This window comes from Pseudonaja textilis, chromosome Z (genome assembly GCF_049901715.1).
Source record: "Pseudonaja textilis isolate UNSWEBS1 chromosome Z, rPseTex1.2, whole genome shotgun sequence".
Classification (NCBI taxonomy): Eukaryota; Metazoa; Chordata; class Lepidosauria; order Squamata; family Elapidae; genus Pseudonaja; species Pseudonaja textilis.
The window spans coordinates 47,090,790-47,107,544 of NC_142008.1; the positions used below are offsets into that span (position 1 = coordinate 47,090,790).

The 16,755-nt window shown below is 41.4% G+C and overlaps 1 protein-coding gene across 2 annotated transcripts in view; it reads right to left on the reverse strand.

The window, feature by feature from the left end:
* The window catches only part of SLC4A7 (solute carrier family 4 member 7), a 107,534-nt gene extending 91,038 nt beyond the window's left edge, over positions 1-16,496 (reverse strand). The window contains exon 1 of one of the 2 annotated variants that reach the window (XM_087916774.1): positions 16,271-16,496. In XM_087916774.1, coding sequence (XP_087772900.1) covers positions 16,271-16,318 — 48 coding nt within the window. In that variant the 5' untranslated portion in view covers positions 16,319-16,496. The remainder of the gene's footprint in view (positions 1-16,270) is intronic. The other variant, XM_026708228.2, reaches the window with a different exon arrangement.
* Positions 16,497-16,755: the final 259 nt, after the last annotated feature.

The window sequence follows — 16,755 nt, forward strand, 5'->3', positions numbered from 1 at the left end:
TTGCTGCTTCGTTTTTCCCTTTGTTTTCTTGCTAGCGGCTTGAATTGCTTTCGTTTCAATTGCTCCATTCCCCCCCCACCGAACGCCGCTTTGATAGGGAAGAGCTAATCTCTCCCTTTCCTGCCCTGCTCTTTGTTTTTCAAGCCTTGGCTTGTCCCTGGGGAGGAAAATCCGCTGCTGAGAGGCCCCAAATCCCTCGTGTCATTAGGCGTCTGCCATTTTGGGCGCCTCCTCGTGGCCGGGCACCATTTTGTTTCACCTTTATTCCGCTGCAGTGCAAACCTAGCTCAATGATACAGGACCCGTAGGCCTGTTTCAGAGCTGTTTTCATCTCATTTAGCCACACTTGGCACTGGAGGCTGATCTATTTATTACAATAATCGTTGGCTTATCCCGCAGCTTGACTCAGCAGGCGCAGTAGTAGCAGCAACAGCACCCACCCAGTTCCGCCTGGGAAGGCAGCTGCTGGAGGCCCTAGTTCTTTTTCTTATTAGGCCTCAGGCGTTCATATTCGGCTGATTGGACCACCTGCTTATTTTATTTTATTTTATTTTTTATTAACATCAAACCTCTATTATCCTTGGAGCAGGATCTAATTGTATATCACTCCTGAGCAGTACAACATCTTTACTATCAGAGCAACATTACTGCAGTTTATACACACACACACACACACACACACACACACACACACACAAATTAATTTAAAAAAAAAGAAATCCAAAAGGGGTGTGTGAAATAATTATTAGGGCACCCGGCCTTGTTGCAGGTTGGCCCCTAGGCATGCCAACCGCCTCACATTGACTCTTATCATATCCTGCAATTTACTTATTACTTTTTGAAATGGCAGATGGTAATTCTTCCAGAGGACCTTCTTTGAAGGCCAAAACTAAAACCCACCATTTGCGCAGGCAGGCTAAGGAGACCTCCAAAGCCTCCCAGAGGGATGCCTTAAAACACCACAAGGCACTGGAAAAGGAGATTGACAGATGCACCAGAGTGTCACGCACAGGGCCTTTGGTCCTCCCACTCTCCACTCCCTCTATCTCTACTCAACCCTCCCCCCTCCTCTAGACTATTCCTCCTTATCCAGGCGCAGCTCACCCTCACAGGGTCAACAGGCTCCTGGAACACTGGCTAGACAGGCACCCGAAGCTACCTTCACCCCTACAGCCGCTGGCCTACGCCAAGAGGACCCACTCATAGACGAGGTTCCACAGAAAGTGAGATCCTGGATGGAGCTGGCTATCCACCAAAGGATTGCGGAAGGACTCCAGCAGATAACTAGGCCCAGTCTCTACCCGATGGCCCCTGACCACGAATCTCAATCTGTAAGATCCTTGCCCAGATCAGAACTATCCCATGGTAAGGTACACTTGCAGATGGACATCCCTCTTACAGAAAGGGAGGAGGAGGAGGAGGAAGGGGGTCTGGATCAATTCAGGGAAGATGAAGATTTCGATTTGGGGTCTATGCAATACAGCGAGCCTCTATCGGAGGCGGAGCCATTGGAAGGGGAGATGTCCGAGCACGAGGGTCTCACCCCTGGTCAGCCCGCTTTCGTGGGCTTATTCAAGCCACACTTATATAAGTCCCTACTATTCAAGGCCAAGAATATCTCAGGCCTGAATACGCAGTCACCCTCTGACCCCCCTCCTGCAGTCCTGGAGGGGCCAGATCTTTAAACAGCCCATAGTGGAGGCCGAGGTCATCCCAACTCCACCTATTTTCTCTGATCTGGTGTCAAAGCAGCTGGCCTCTGCAGGGACACCTCCAGCCCCGTCCGGCCATGATAAGAGATTTTTCAATCTGGACCCAGAGTTCTCTAACTACTGAATACCCCTGAGGTTGACGAGCCCATAGTGGGCCTAGCCTCCTCCTCAACCCCAAGTGACACACTGGAAACCCTGAAACCAGAAGACAAGCGGGCCAAGTTGGCCTTGCGCCGGGCTCACCAATCTGATGTCTGGGCCATTAGATCGGCTATGGCCACATCTTTCTTCACTAGGTCATCGATTCGATGGCTCCGCCAGCTCAAACAACATGTCCCTGCATCCAACATCAGGGCGCATCAGGACATCGCTAAGCTCAGGGCGGCAGCAGAGTTCTTGGCCGACGCCACTTACCATTCAGTTAAATTCTCCACCAGAGCAATCACATCACACGTCACAGCCCGTCGTCTGCTCTGGCTGAGACATTGGCAGGCAAACATTAAGAACAAGTCAAATTGGTTTCAGCTCCCACTGCGGGAGGCAAATTATTTGGCCCAGCCCTAGACCCCTTACTGACTGAGGGCCGGAGTAAGAAAAAATTTCTCCCCTCTCTTTCGGAGATTAGAATCCAGAACCTCACAGCCCTTTTGGAGAGGGTCCTTTCGCCCCTTCTACCAGACTCCTTTCTCACCCAGGTACCAAAGACCCCCATCCTTTAGGTTGGCCCAACCCCAGGATCGTGCCGATTCGAGCGACAGGAATAGAAGGGGCGGCAATTACAAAAGGCCCTTTCAGGGATCAAGAGGCAGACCCTTCCGGTGCCCAAGATAGGCCACGACACCCCCTTCCCATTGGCGGGCGTCTTAAATATTTCGCCGGTCAATGGGACTCCTCTACCTCTGATGCCTGGGTCAGAGACACCATTAGATTCGGTCTTGCCCTTGAGTTTCAGTCCACCACCCCCGACTTCTTCATGGCATCCCCTCTTTCCAGAGACCACACCAAGCGTGATCTAATGGATTCCGCTATCCAGCATCTCCTTGACATAAAGGCCATCCAACCCATCCTGTCCACACAATGAGGGCGGGGTTTTTACTCTCACCTGTTCGTGGTCCCAAAACATTCAGGGGGGGTGAAGGGCAATATTAGATCTGAAACGACTTAATCGCTACCTGATCCATTGCAAATTTAAGATGCATACGTTACAATCCATTCTCCTGGGAACCAGACAAGGGGACTGGCTCACATCCATAGACCTCTCAGAGGCGTACTTACACGTTGCAATTTGGCCTTCCCATTACAAATTCCTAAGATTTTGTTATAATAAACATCACTTTCAGTATGTGGCCCTTCCCTTTGGATTGGCCTAGCGGCCCACCTTAGGAACCTTCCTGTACGTCTCCATTGTTATCTGGACAACATCCTCATCCTGTCCCCCTCTAAACATCAAGCAGAGAGGGACACCCGAATTACCCTAACTGCTCTCCAAGAGCATGGGTTTCTTATAAACTGGAAAAAGAGCCAACTATCTCAATCTACCCGCTAACCCACCTGGGAACGGTGATTGACACGGTGAAAGGGATGGTTTTCCTGTCCTCGGAAAGATTCCTTAGTATCCACAAATCCGTTAGAGAGATCAGGCGATCTAAAAAGGGAAAGGCAAGCTACTAAAGTTTTAGAAGATGAGCATAAAAGATTTGAAAAAGAACTACAGAAAGCGCCACAGAAAAAAGACATCAAACTAAAAATGGATATAATTAAACATAAAATGGGTCAAATAGAGAAAGAATTGGCACAGAAAATTAGAAGTGCTAAACAGAACTACTTTGAAGATGCAAATAAACCAGGTAGATGGTTAGCATACAAATTGAGAAAGGAGAAAGAATCAAGGAAAATATTGCAGTTAATAGATGACCAAGGCCAAGTTTGTTATGGCAACAAAGAGAAAAAGGAAATTATTCGAGACTTCTATGGGCAACTATACAAGCAAGAGAACATTGATGAGGAAAGAGTCAAACAGTACTTACAGAATGCTAATCTACCTAAGATACCCAAAGAGACTGAAGAAATGTTAGAAAGTAATATAACAATGATGGAATTAACTGAAGCACTTAAGAAGCAAAATAATGGAAAAGCACCAGGTCCAGACGGGCTTCCGGCAGATTTTTATAAAACATTACAAGAATCACTGAGTCTTCCACTGCTAGAAGTCATGAATGAAGTTATGTCAAAGAAGATGATACCTAAAACTTGGTCAGAAGCTTACATTACACTTATTCCAAAAGAAGAGGCTGATCCATTGCAAATTAAGAATTATAGACCTATTTCTCTATTAAATGCAGACTATAAAATCTTTGCTTCAATTTTGGCAGAAAGACTCAAAAAATATTTAAATAACTTTATTCACCCAGATCAAAATGGGTTTCTGCCAGAGAGACAAATTAAAGACAATATGAGAATAATTCTGGACACTTTGGAATATTATGAGGCACATCCTGAAAAGCAAATGGTTTTGATAATGTGAATTGGAGATTTGTGTTATTATTACTGGAACAGATGGGTTTCGCCAGAAAATTTACTCAAGCAATAGAAGCCATATATTATAAGCAAATGGCAAAGGTAATGATAGAGGGAGAATTTACAGATTCTATCAATATAAGAAGAGGTACAAGACAAGGATGCCCATTATCACCTTTGCTATTTGTATTAACTTTGGAAGTGTTGAACAGAAATATTAGAGATGATAAAAGTATAAACGGAATGAAAATTAAAAAGGAAGAATTTAAATTGCAAGCCTTTGCAGATGATTTGGCCTTTATTTTGGAAGACCCCTTAGACACAGCTCCAAAATTATTGGAAAAGATAGAGACATATGGTGAGATGGCTGGTTTGAAAATAAACAAAGATAAAACAAAGATTTTGACAAAGAACATGCTACTAAGACAAAGATAAGAACTGGCAGACCTATTGAAAATTCAAGTTACGAATAAGGTTAAGTATTTGGGGATACATTTGACATCAAGATGTAGTACATTAAAAGAGAACAATTATATTAAACTTAAACAACAGATAGCGTTAGATTTGATGAAATGGGAGAACTTACAATTGTCATTAATAGGGAGAATCTCAACAATCAAGATGAATATCCTACCCAGAATTTTATACTTGTTTCAAACAATACCAATTAGGCTTGGAAAATATTATTTTGAAGATTTAAATAAAATTGTGTTGAAGTATGTATGGCAAGGTAAGAAAGCAAGAATAAAGTTAAAACTTTTACAAGATGCTAGAATTAGAAGAGGATTTGGTTTGCCTAATTGGGAGTTATACTATCAAGCTGCAAATTTGATGTGGGCCAAGGAATGGATAACATTAAGAAAGACTAGATTGTTGACACTAGAAGACATGATTTGTTGTTGGGCTAGCATGCTTTTTTATGGTATAAGGGAACTAAAACACAGGGCTATTTTAGAAGACATCATATACGGGAGTCTTTGTGGTTAAATTTACACACCAGATCCCTACAGTGGTTCCTGCTTCCATACCAGAGATCCGGCAGAAGCAACTCAAAACACATGGTCAGGGTACCTCCAAAGGACCTCACGTCCCTCCTCTGGTGGGCCAAACCGGCCATCAACAAAGGTCATTACTTCAAGGAGCCCCAAAGGCTCACTCTCACCACAGACGTCAGCCTATTTGGATGGGGCGCTCACGTTCAATCACTCACATCTGAGGGCAGATGGTCGGCAACAGAACAATTATGCAGCATAAACTGGCTGGAACTTCATGCTGTACACCTGGTCCTGCGCAGCTTCCTCCCCCAGGTACACGGATGACACATTCTTATCATAACAGACAATGTGACAGCCAAGGTGCACATAAACAGACAGGGGGGCACACAATCAATATGACTAATGAGGGAGGCCGGGTGTCTCTGCTGTTGGGCGGAGAGCAATCTCCTCTCTATCAAGGCAGAACATATCTCGGGAGTATCAAATACCCAAGCAGACTGGTTGAGCAGGGCCACCAGAGACCAGTCAGAATGCGCCTCCACCCGTCACTGTTCAGGGAAGTGGCCACAATCTTCGGCCAACCGGTAGTGGACCTTTCTGCATCCCCACTCAATGCTCAACTCCCGAGATTCTTCTCAAGGTACCCATCCCATGGGGTGGAAAATCACAATGCGTTACGCTGCCCCTGGCCCACTGGGCTCCTGTACGCATTCCCCCCACTAGCTCTAGTTCCCAGGGTTATCCAGAAGTTGATACACGAGAAAACGGAGCTGCTTCTGGTGACCCCTTACTGGCCCAGACGGCCATGGTTTGCGGACCTCCGCAACCTCAGTGCCCCCCCGGAGGATCCCACCGGACAGGATCTCACTGTCTCAGGGACCCCTTCTGCATCTGGATCCTCAATGGCTCCAATTAGCTGTCTGGAGGTTGAGCAGGACCGCTTGAAGAGAGAAAAGTTCTCTAGCCAGGTCATTGACACCATTTTAGCTGCCAGACGGCCCTCAACCACTCGAATCTACAACACCACATGGTCCGTTTTCTGTAAATGGTGCCACAAATCTCAAATCAACCCACTCTCTCCTTCTGTTGCTCAAATTTTGGACTTCCTTCAGGAGGGACTTAGTAAAGGGCTATCCCCTAATATATTGAAATGACAGGTTGCAGCTTTAACAACTGTCATCTCTTGTGATAATGTTGGTTCCCTTTCCCATCACCCCCGTATTCGGGCCTTCCTTAGAGGAGCCACTAATTTACCTCCAACTGTACACCGGTACCCAACCTGGGACCTTAACAAAGTTCTTATTTCACTCACTAAACACCCCTTTGAACCCTTAAGGGAATCAACTCTCCAGTTTTTGACATTCAAGGTAGTGTTCCTTGTAGCCATTACATCCGCCCGTCAGATATCAGAAATCGCAGCCTTGTCCATTAGAAAGGACCTCTGCGTATTTCATGCTGATCGGGTGGTTCTCTGGCCTGACCCTTCCTTTTTGCCCAAAGTCAACTTGGCCTTCCACAGAGCACAGGAACTCATCCTTCCAAACTTTTGTCCCTGGCCCTCGCGGGAAAGGGAAAGACAATGGCACACACTTGATGTGAGACGTGCTCTGCGAATTTACATCAAGCGCACACAGCCTTTTAGGAAATCGGAGGCCTTATTCCTTTTCTTTCAGCCCAAGATGCTGGGTCACAAAGTATCTCCGTCCACAATAGGCCGTTGGATCAGAGCAGCAATAACTAGATCATACCTGTCACAATCCCTGCAAGTGCCCAGTGGTATAACAGCGCATTCCATCAGGAGTGCGGCTACTTCGGCAGCTTGGGCCACTCAGGCATCAATAACCAAAATCTGCCAGGCGGCGACCTGGGCATCCCCGTCACCTTTTATCAGACACTACAAGATTGATGTCTTTGCCTCAGCAGAGGCTTCCTTTGGTAGACGAGTCCTACAGCGGGTCTTCAGAGACCCTGAGGAGATTCTGGACCAGATGGAGTCCCTCCCATAGGACAGGCCAAGCTTTGGTATGTCCCACTTCTGGATGCTCTGAGCAGCTCTGAGGAGAAGGGGTGTTGGTTCTTACCCAATACGCCTGTTCTCTTTGAGCTGCAAAGAGCATCCAGCCCCACCCAAATTTCACCGTCTGGTGGGGGATCTTGTTTCAGCCAACGAACCATTAGGTAGTTAGGATGAGAACACGGTTTTTTTCTTCTCGTCTTTGCAAAACTGGGGAACGCTACGGAGGAGTCATGTGGAGGAAGAGGAGCGTTCCTCAATTCAAGCTCAGCTTATGAGTGCAGAGACTGGAGCACCTCCCACTTCTGGATGCTCTTCGCAGCTCAAAGAGAACGGGCGTATCAGGTAAGAACCAATGCCCTTCTATCAACCTAGGGAGGCAAGTATATATCCCCAGATAGCAATTAGATAATTTTAATCACAGTAACAGTACTACAGTAAGAATTATCAGAGAATCTAGCATGTCATTCAGAAGACCTGGTTTTAAAACTTAAAAAGCAATGTTCTATCTATCCAATTATACAATTAATTAGGAATCCTTATCTAAAAGTAGATTGGTAGGCCATGACATATTGCTGATCACATAAATTAGTTACAGTCATAATTAGGCAATACTGCTTCTGAATTATTAGCCAAGTACAATGAAAAAAACTTTATTTTTTACATTTAAAAAGTTATTCATATACAGTATTTTCTACAATCAGTTCAAGAAAATATACTCAAATATTCAGATTCTTTATGTGATGTAAAAAGAAAATTAATCCTTTTATAGTTATTGCCACATACTAAAATAAATTGTCAATTTGCTATATGTATACTATACTCAGAAACCAGTCCCACTGAATTCAATAGAATTTCTAGCTGGTAGTCTATAAGCCTATCAGTCATAATTGTAGTATCAGTCAGTTTGCTACTTGTCTTCTACTGTACATATTATTGTACATTCTAATCAAGAAATGGCGACAGTGCCCTCTAGTGACATTGTAAAAAATACATTGTGTTTAATATATTTTTTAATACATTAGACACAAATTCAATTGATGATGTCTGATAGAAATAATACTTATGAAGTTTATATTTAGACATGGTAAATTGAAACAACTTAGCTAACTGGCTTCCCAGTTTTGCATTTTTTTAAAAAAAGATAGAATAAATTGAACTATCAAGTAATGGTAACAATTTTTTGCTTGCTTTATGTGGCATCAGAGTGTTGCCTCTAATAGAATTTAATTTAGATCCCAGATCAAAAATCTGTGATAATTAAAAGTAATGTGGAAGCCTTTTTAAAGAAAAGGATTAGTAAAATCTTTATTATCTTTGAAGAATGTTCTGTCTTAAAAATTGCTTTCCTCAACTCTTCGGACTTTCAAAAATACAAATTTTCTCCATTTTCATTGTATTATCCTACATTATATTTCATAAACTTTTTGTTTCATTGGTCCAGCTACATTTATTTCTCAGAGGAATTTTTGTTGTTATTATATCTAGACTATCTAGACTACAATTTACATTACACTAGTCCTCAACTTACAACTATTTATCTGAAGTCCGTTCGAAATCACAAGTCAATCATTGCAGTTGTTAAATGAATCATGCAGTCGTTGAGCTAATCTGCTCCCCACACTGATCTTGTTAGAAGCCAACTGGAAATACAAATGTGATCACATGACCCTGGGACAATGTAACTATTATAAATACATGCCATTTGCCAATGCCCAAATTTTGATCATGTGACCATGGGCAGGCTACAACAGTAACAGGTGTGAAAACTCATCCTAGGTCAATTTTCAGTGCCATTATAACTTTGAATGATCATTAAACAAATGGTTGCAAATTGAGGAGTACTTGTAGTGCTTTTTTGCAGTTCCTTAAAGCAGGAATTATTCAATGAACTCACAAGTAATGATACATAGTGATCTTGGGAGACAATCATCATACAAAAGATACTGTCAGTCCAGAAAAGAGGTGGGGGTGGTTTGAGAAGCATTTCAGAAGGGATCTATCCTAGTTTTCCGGAAAGCAAAATTAAAGGAAGGGAGAAGTGTTTTCAGAGTTGCAAAGCTGTTACTGTAATCTTACAGTAAAGATACAGTTACTACTCATGGTTTTCACTTGCAATAAAGATACAGTTACTGCTCATGGTTTGCACTTATCTGGACTGCCTCAAAACGCTGATACCACATGGCTACAGGCAGTCTTCAACCTACAATGATTCATTTAGTGACCATTTGAATTTACAATGGCACTGAAAAAAATGACCTTTGACCATTTTTAATACTTACGAATATTGCTCCATATCCATGGTTGGGTGATCAAAATTCAGATGCTTGGTAACTGATTCATGTGATCACCTTCTGCAATCTTCTGACAAGCAAAGCCAATGGGGAAGCCAGATTCACCTAACAATCGTGTCACTAATGATTCACTTAACAATTGTGGCAACAAAGGTAAAATTGGGCTCAGTTGTAATAAGTCGAGGATTACCTGATTATCTACATCTCAGAAAATACACGTCTGAGATGGAATAAAGGCAACAATAGGTTACAGTTATATATCACTGATATGTGACCACTTCTTTAATCTGAGATATGTATTTTCTAAAAAATCTGCATGACTACCACTGTAGTCTCAAAAAAAGATATGCTCCTTTAAGGAAGTCCTAGTTAAATATAACACAGTTGCATATTCCAGGAAACATAAATAGTTCCAAATAATGTTTACACTTAGGACACAGTATCAAGAGAAGAGAATATATGTAGTTTAGGGTTGAACTGGAGAGTCCTTCAAGAGTTTGGTTGTTTGTTTACAGATGTTTCATAAGCAAGTAGGTAACATCATCAGTGCTAATAACTATGGGGTGGGCTGTTAGCTTGTCATGCCAGTTTTGGTAGGGGTAAATTGATGATGTTACCTAGTACAATAATTAAATGCCTACAACAGCCATACTCAGACAGCATCAGGGACTCCACAAGACACTCTTCGCTTGTTTTTGTAAATTTTTTCCTTAGCTATCAATTTCTTACTGACAACAATTTGGTTTTTAATTTTTTTCCATAACATATCTATTCTCTAAAGGATTTCATAAATAAATTATATCAGCAAATCAAAGCTGAATTCTTTCTAATCAATTTCACAATGCCGGTATTTGATTTTCATTTTATGTAAGTAGCAAACACCATACAACAAAATCTTAAAAGTAACAAGATACTATTCCAACTTTGAAATATATTATATTTACCAGACTACAAAAACTGTATATTACTTGCTCCAAATATCTGTTTTAAAAACAGTTTGTAAAAAACTGATATTAAAGGAAAATGAATTAAGAAAATGAGTTGTGAGTTATTCACAATGAGTATGCATTGTGAATTTCAAAATTTAGACAGATAATATATTAGCAGAACATAGCACATATAGGAAGATATGCCAAATCAATTTTTATCAATTTCTCACAGTAAAAAGATGGAAGGTTTGGTATTTCTAATTAATAATTCTAATTCTAACTTCTAATTAATTCACAAATTATTTGAAATTAAGGATGAATGGTAATGCATTATTATTTAAATAACGAATACTTTATAACTAAAATAGGCAGCTAAGCTCTCCAAAAAATATTTCCTAGATATCTGTTAACATTGGTTACTAGAAAATATTGACTTTAATTTGCTCTTGTTTTTGTCTTCCAGTTATATCTCTCTGAAAGATGGCTTTTGAAGAAAAATAGTACTAAGGACATAGGCTGGAGTACTTATAGGCTGCAATATGAGTTAGGCAGTAGAAAGAGTTAAAAAAATACAATAACCATATAAAATTGCTCCTATTTATTTTTAGGGTGGACTCCTTGAAATCATCATCATCGGTCAGCCACAAATTTTAAGGAAAAATTATTGCATATAATACTATTTATCTCCTTATGAATCCCACATTGCAACTTCAAACTGTTTCCATAGTGTTGTGTTACCTATTTATAAGTAATTATATATAAATAATCAATAAAACTGCATAAAACACAATTAAGCAATTGTGTAATTTAATTGTGGTCAAGACCAATAAAACATTATCATGGCAAGTCTTTTTGCAAGTCATGTCTTGTTTAAGCAATCAACTAGAAAATGTTTATTTTCACTATTTAGAAATATAATACAGGTAGTCCTTGTTTATCGGGCACAATTGGGATTGGCAAATCTGTTGCTAAGTGAGACCATTGCTAAGAGGAAGATTGCATGACCATAATTGTCCATAATTTTCCCATTAAAATGTTTGCTCCAGTGGCACTGGGACATCTGGTTGAAAAGTGACCACACCAATCAATTTCACATCTTCAGCTTTTGTCTGACATCCAACCACTCTCCACCTTTGAAATGCTCACCTTGGTACTGAGATAATTAACAAAACAAAAACTAATGTTTGTATATACATTCATTGGACAAATATATTACAAGAGAGGGTTTTTCATTTATAGGGTTTTGCCTATAGTTATATTTAACTTATCTTCCAAGTAGGAATTGTTAAAAGTAAAAATAAAATAAAAATATGAAACTGTAAAAATACATTGAGATAGTAAAGAAAACAAGAACTGTAACAGGTGGCTTGCATATTTAATGTGAAAACCCTCTAAAAAGAATACTATGAACTATCTACAAACTTTCAAATGTATTTGTAGGCTAGGAGGAAAGCACCATAAGGTTTATTTACAACAATTATATAACACCCCAATCAGATTGATTCTTGAAAATATACAAGAAAAACAACAAAATATTACAAAGCAATTAAAAACCACACTAATTATATAATATTGAAAATAAATATACTGACACAATCCAAAGATATATTGAAACATGATTTTAAGAGCGTTTCTCAAATGAAGTTTCCAGAGAAGAACAGGTGTGTGTATGGGGGGCGGGGGGAGAGAACTAAGATAAATATGATCGTATGTGAATGATCAGAACAAACTGATTAGGAAACAGAAAAGAAGTAACAAATGAATATTCTGCTTTTGAATAAACTATAGATAAATGGACAGTTAAATATCTGTCAGCAGTTATAGAATTGAATAAACAAATGCTGCACAAGATAGAGACATATTTCTATTTTATTATGTAAGCATTTTAATTTGCATAAATTAGTGTCCTTTGCTATAGACAAAAAAATGGGCCGGAGCACTATCAAACTCACAGATCTTTAAGAATTCAAAAGTTGACCAATTATTTTTCAACTATCTTTTGATAAAAAAAAATCAAATACAATGTGTCAATGAAAAATTATATTTAGGCCAATGAGACAATAGCTGAAGTAGTGGGAAAAGGATAAACAGATTCCAAATAGCCAAAACCATAAGAGAACAAATAGTATGATCAAACTTTTATTCCTCTTCTCAATATACAACATAAAAAAAAATCTCTTCAAACACTTAGCCTTGTTATATTATTATTACCTTTATTGTCAAAGTACAACATGTGTACAATGAAATTGGCTGAGCCTCCCTTGGTGCACCCCCTCCCAACACAAGTCACAGTGAGGACAGAAGCCCCTAACCCAGTCCCAATCTTATTACACTATGTGACCTTGTTGAACAATGTGCAGGCCCTGCAAATCTATCATACTATGTTGACATGAAGTTATTTTCTGTTCAGGAGTCTGACAGCCCACTGGTAGAAACTGTTCTTCAGCCTGTTGGTGCGACTGGCTATGACCTTAAGGAAATGGAGTCTCTGTTGGGCCTTTCAGGCCACCTGGGTTGTGTTGATTTTCCAGGTAAGATCTTCACTGAGGTAGACTCCCAGGAATTTAAAGGAGGAAACTCTTTCCACCCAGCCCCCCTTGATATAAAGTGGGGCAGGTTCCTCTCTCTTCTTCCAGAAGTCTAACACTATCTCCTTTGTCTTGCTGATAGTCAGGTACAAGTTGTTTTCTAGGCATCATGAGAATAATTTTTGAACCTCCCTCCTGTACGCTGTTTCATCTCCACCTATGATGAGACCAAATATGGTAGTATCATCTGCGAACTTAATGATCACAGTGGATGGGTCAGATGATACGCAATTATGTGTGTACAATGAGTACAGGTAAGGACTGAGCACACAACCCTGTGGGGAGCCAATACAAAGCTTCAGGGAGGTGGATGTGACAGGCCCAGCCTTCACTGTTTGTGGTCAGTCCTTTAGAAACTCTTTGATCCCGTCGCAGATGGAAGAGAGAAAATCCAAGTCAGTCAGCTTTTTGATAAGCATGCTGGGCAGGATAGTATTGAAGGCCGAGCTGTAGTCAATGAAAAACATCCTGACATAATTTCCGGGTTTCTCCAGATAGCTCGCTACAGTATGTAAGGTAGTAGCTATGGCATCGTCTGTTGACCTGTTCCACCTGTAGGCAAATTGATGTTTGTCAAAGTTTGGTGGGAGGCATGTCCTAAGGTGGTGGAGAACCAGTCTTTCAAAGCATTTCATCACTATTGACATTAACACGACTACACGGTCTGTAGTCATTTAGGTAGTTAATTGCTGTTTTTTTGGGGAACTGGGACAATAATGGCTGTTTGCAAGAATGATGGAACACAGGCCATTTACAGGGAGATGTTAAAGATCTTTGTCAGGACCTCTGCTAATTGATCGGCACAAGTCTTTACCACTATCCCCAGCACCCCATCTGGACCTGCATTTTTACTGGGATTAACAACCTTCAGTGCGGCTCTCACTTGATGTTCATATACGGTGAGTGGCTGGGAATCAGAAGGCTGGCAGGCAGAGACTATGGGGTCTGGTCTTTTCATCTCATAGCGGGTGAAGAAGATGTTCAACTCCTCTACCAATGAGGCATCAGCATTGACCTTGTTCCTCGTGTTGCCTTTATAGTTAGTTAGGTGCTGCAGTCCCTGCCACACTCGCTTCATCTGCTAGGTGGTTCTCCACCTTTTATTTGTATTGTTGTTTTGCCATCTTAGTGCAGAGGAGTAAGAGAGGCCCTAGAAGTATTATATATAAATAGAAGCAATCCAAAGACATAATACTTAAACTCTACAAAGTGAGTACTAATTGATTACTTTAACTATGGTAAAGTACCAGAAGAATCACACATAATTTCTTCCAAACTTAATATTAAATCCTTCTCTTCATATTAGGGAGGGGAATGAGAGAGAAGCTGGCTCAAAGGCAGGCCAAAAGTCCCTTCCCTGTTTTACTATGGCCAGTATCACAAGAATATAAAGTTTGTTTCACAATAAAGTCTTGCTAACAGGCATTTCAGTCATCTTTGAAGTTGTTCATTTAAAACTTTCAGCCATATATGGACTTCAGAAGCTATCTCTGTTGCACTACTTCTTTATAGCTTTATGGATTAAGAGTGGTTTAAATTAACCCTGTTTGGGAACCATTAGGAAACCAGGATATACATTATTCAATTATTTTGAATTCAAAATGTATAGTTTGAATTCAAAGTGAATTCAAAATGAACTATGAAGTCTGTTTTGAATGCAAAACATTTTACACCAGAAACAATAGTTTCCAGCTCAAAATAAGATGCTCCAAGTTCATAAACATTTCATTCATTTATACAGGAATGCTGTGCAAATGCACCAGAGCAAATGTCGGAGAGATCTGCAAAATCTGACTGAATATTATTCAAACTGCTTTTCTGGGCCACTTGGATGTTATTCTAAGTATCCACTATCTTACTTTATAAATGATGTGCATTTTGGTTAAAGCTACTGTTTAGCTTCTTTATTAATATAGTTTCAGAGTAGGAAAAGTAACAGTTAAAAAACACTTCTACAGCAGAGTATTTGCTTATCATTCTGTCAGGAAAGCTTTCCGTTACCTAGTGCCCATTTTTACTACCCAATTAAATTAGATTAATTGCCAAACTATAGCCTCAAGAAACCTTGGCAATGAACTCCTGGTTAACATCAAGATAAATGGCAGAAACTCAAAAACAAAACAACAAAAAACTTTCACCTAAACTGAGCTCACCACCACCACCACCAAAAAAAAATCACACTTCCCCAAAATCAAAGTGGGTAAAAACCCAGTAGTTTTACTGAACAGGCATGTGATGGCTTCATTTCACCTCCTCTGAAACAGAAGTAAAGTGAATCACTGTTATATTATCCCTTGATCACCACCTCCACAAACACTGGCAATGAAAAGGCCCTAGAAACACATCATTTCCTTAAGCTCCATATGACAGCAAGCTCTGAGGACAAAAGAACTGGTCCTGGCAAACCATGTGTCTGCACTCTCAGAGACAGTGAAATGGTAAAGAACAGGATAGCAGAGCTTCACCAGCAGTTGTTGCAACTGCCCCAGAGATTAATCTATATAGCTTTTACTCCGACCCAGAACATACACTAGGTTTGATCTTAGTCTTTTCCTTTACCTTACTTGAGAGTCTTCCATGTGTACCACGGTATGAAAATCTGAAATGAGCGTGTGGATGGAAGAGGCGGAGGACGAGAAAGAGAGCGAGCGAGAGAGCTGGGTGGGGAACAAAGAGACCAAGCTCGCTCTCGCTCTCTGGCCTGCCCTTACCATATTTAGATCTCGGCCTAAACAAAAGCAGCGAAAGCAACGTAAAAATAAAAGTCTATTTCTCTCTCACGCATACACAGAAACAGGAAGCGAGCAACTGGGGCATGAGAAGATGCTGACGAGATATATTTCGCTCCAAAGAATTAATACTAGAATTAAACGGATGGCTGCCCAGATTATCCTAACAAGCCTCTGAATTCACGAGGCGACAGCAACTCTGTTATTTAGGGCTCTGGCTACACGCACTGTTGCCTGGACATGAATCGAGGAAGGAGGGGGGCGAAGTCTTACGTAGCCCTCCCCACACGGCTCCTGAACTGACACCTGTGACTGAGACCTAGAGCAGGAAGCCGAGCTTTCAATTACCGCGGGCGTTAAAGTCTCCGCCGGCGGCTCCGCCCCCACAAAGAGGAACAGCAGCGACCCGCAGACAGCCCCGGCTGGCTGCGAAGGGGAACCCTCCTCCTGTCCCCAACTTTTCCCCCAGCCTCTGCCTCCTCGCTCTATTACCGTTGTGAGTAGTGGCCTCATCTGCTCCCCGGCACGCTCCTCCTCCATGGCGTGCCCTAGTCGGACAGCGCTGGGACTCGAGGTCTGCGCTCGCTGCCTGACTGCGTAGGATGAAATGGTGTGGGGGGAAGGAAACGTCGCGGCTTCGGCAGCAACGAGGCTTTGACTTGGACGCCCGCTTCTGCTCTTGCGAGAGCCTAGCCGGCTAGCGCCTAGCCACGCCCCTCGGCCGCCCGATTGGCAGCAGGCCTAACCAATCGCCAAGAGAATGCGGCTCCTCCTCTACGCGGAGAAGAGGCGCTGAGGGACGAGGCGGGAGGGTAGAAGGGACTTTCGGAAGGTAAAATATTTTTTTGTGACCGTTTCCATTATTTTCCAACCATAATTGAGGGAGGAGGAGAGTTTTCCGCTGTTTTGAGCCAGGAAGCAAAATTAGTAATATCTCTCTGCCCACTCCAAACTCACTCACTTGGTGACTTTGAATC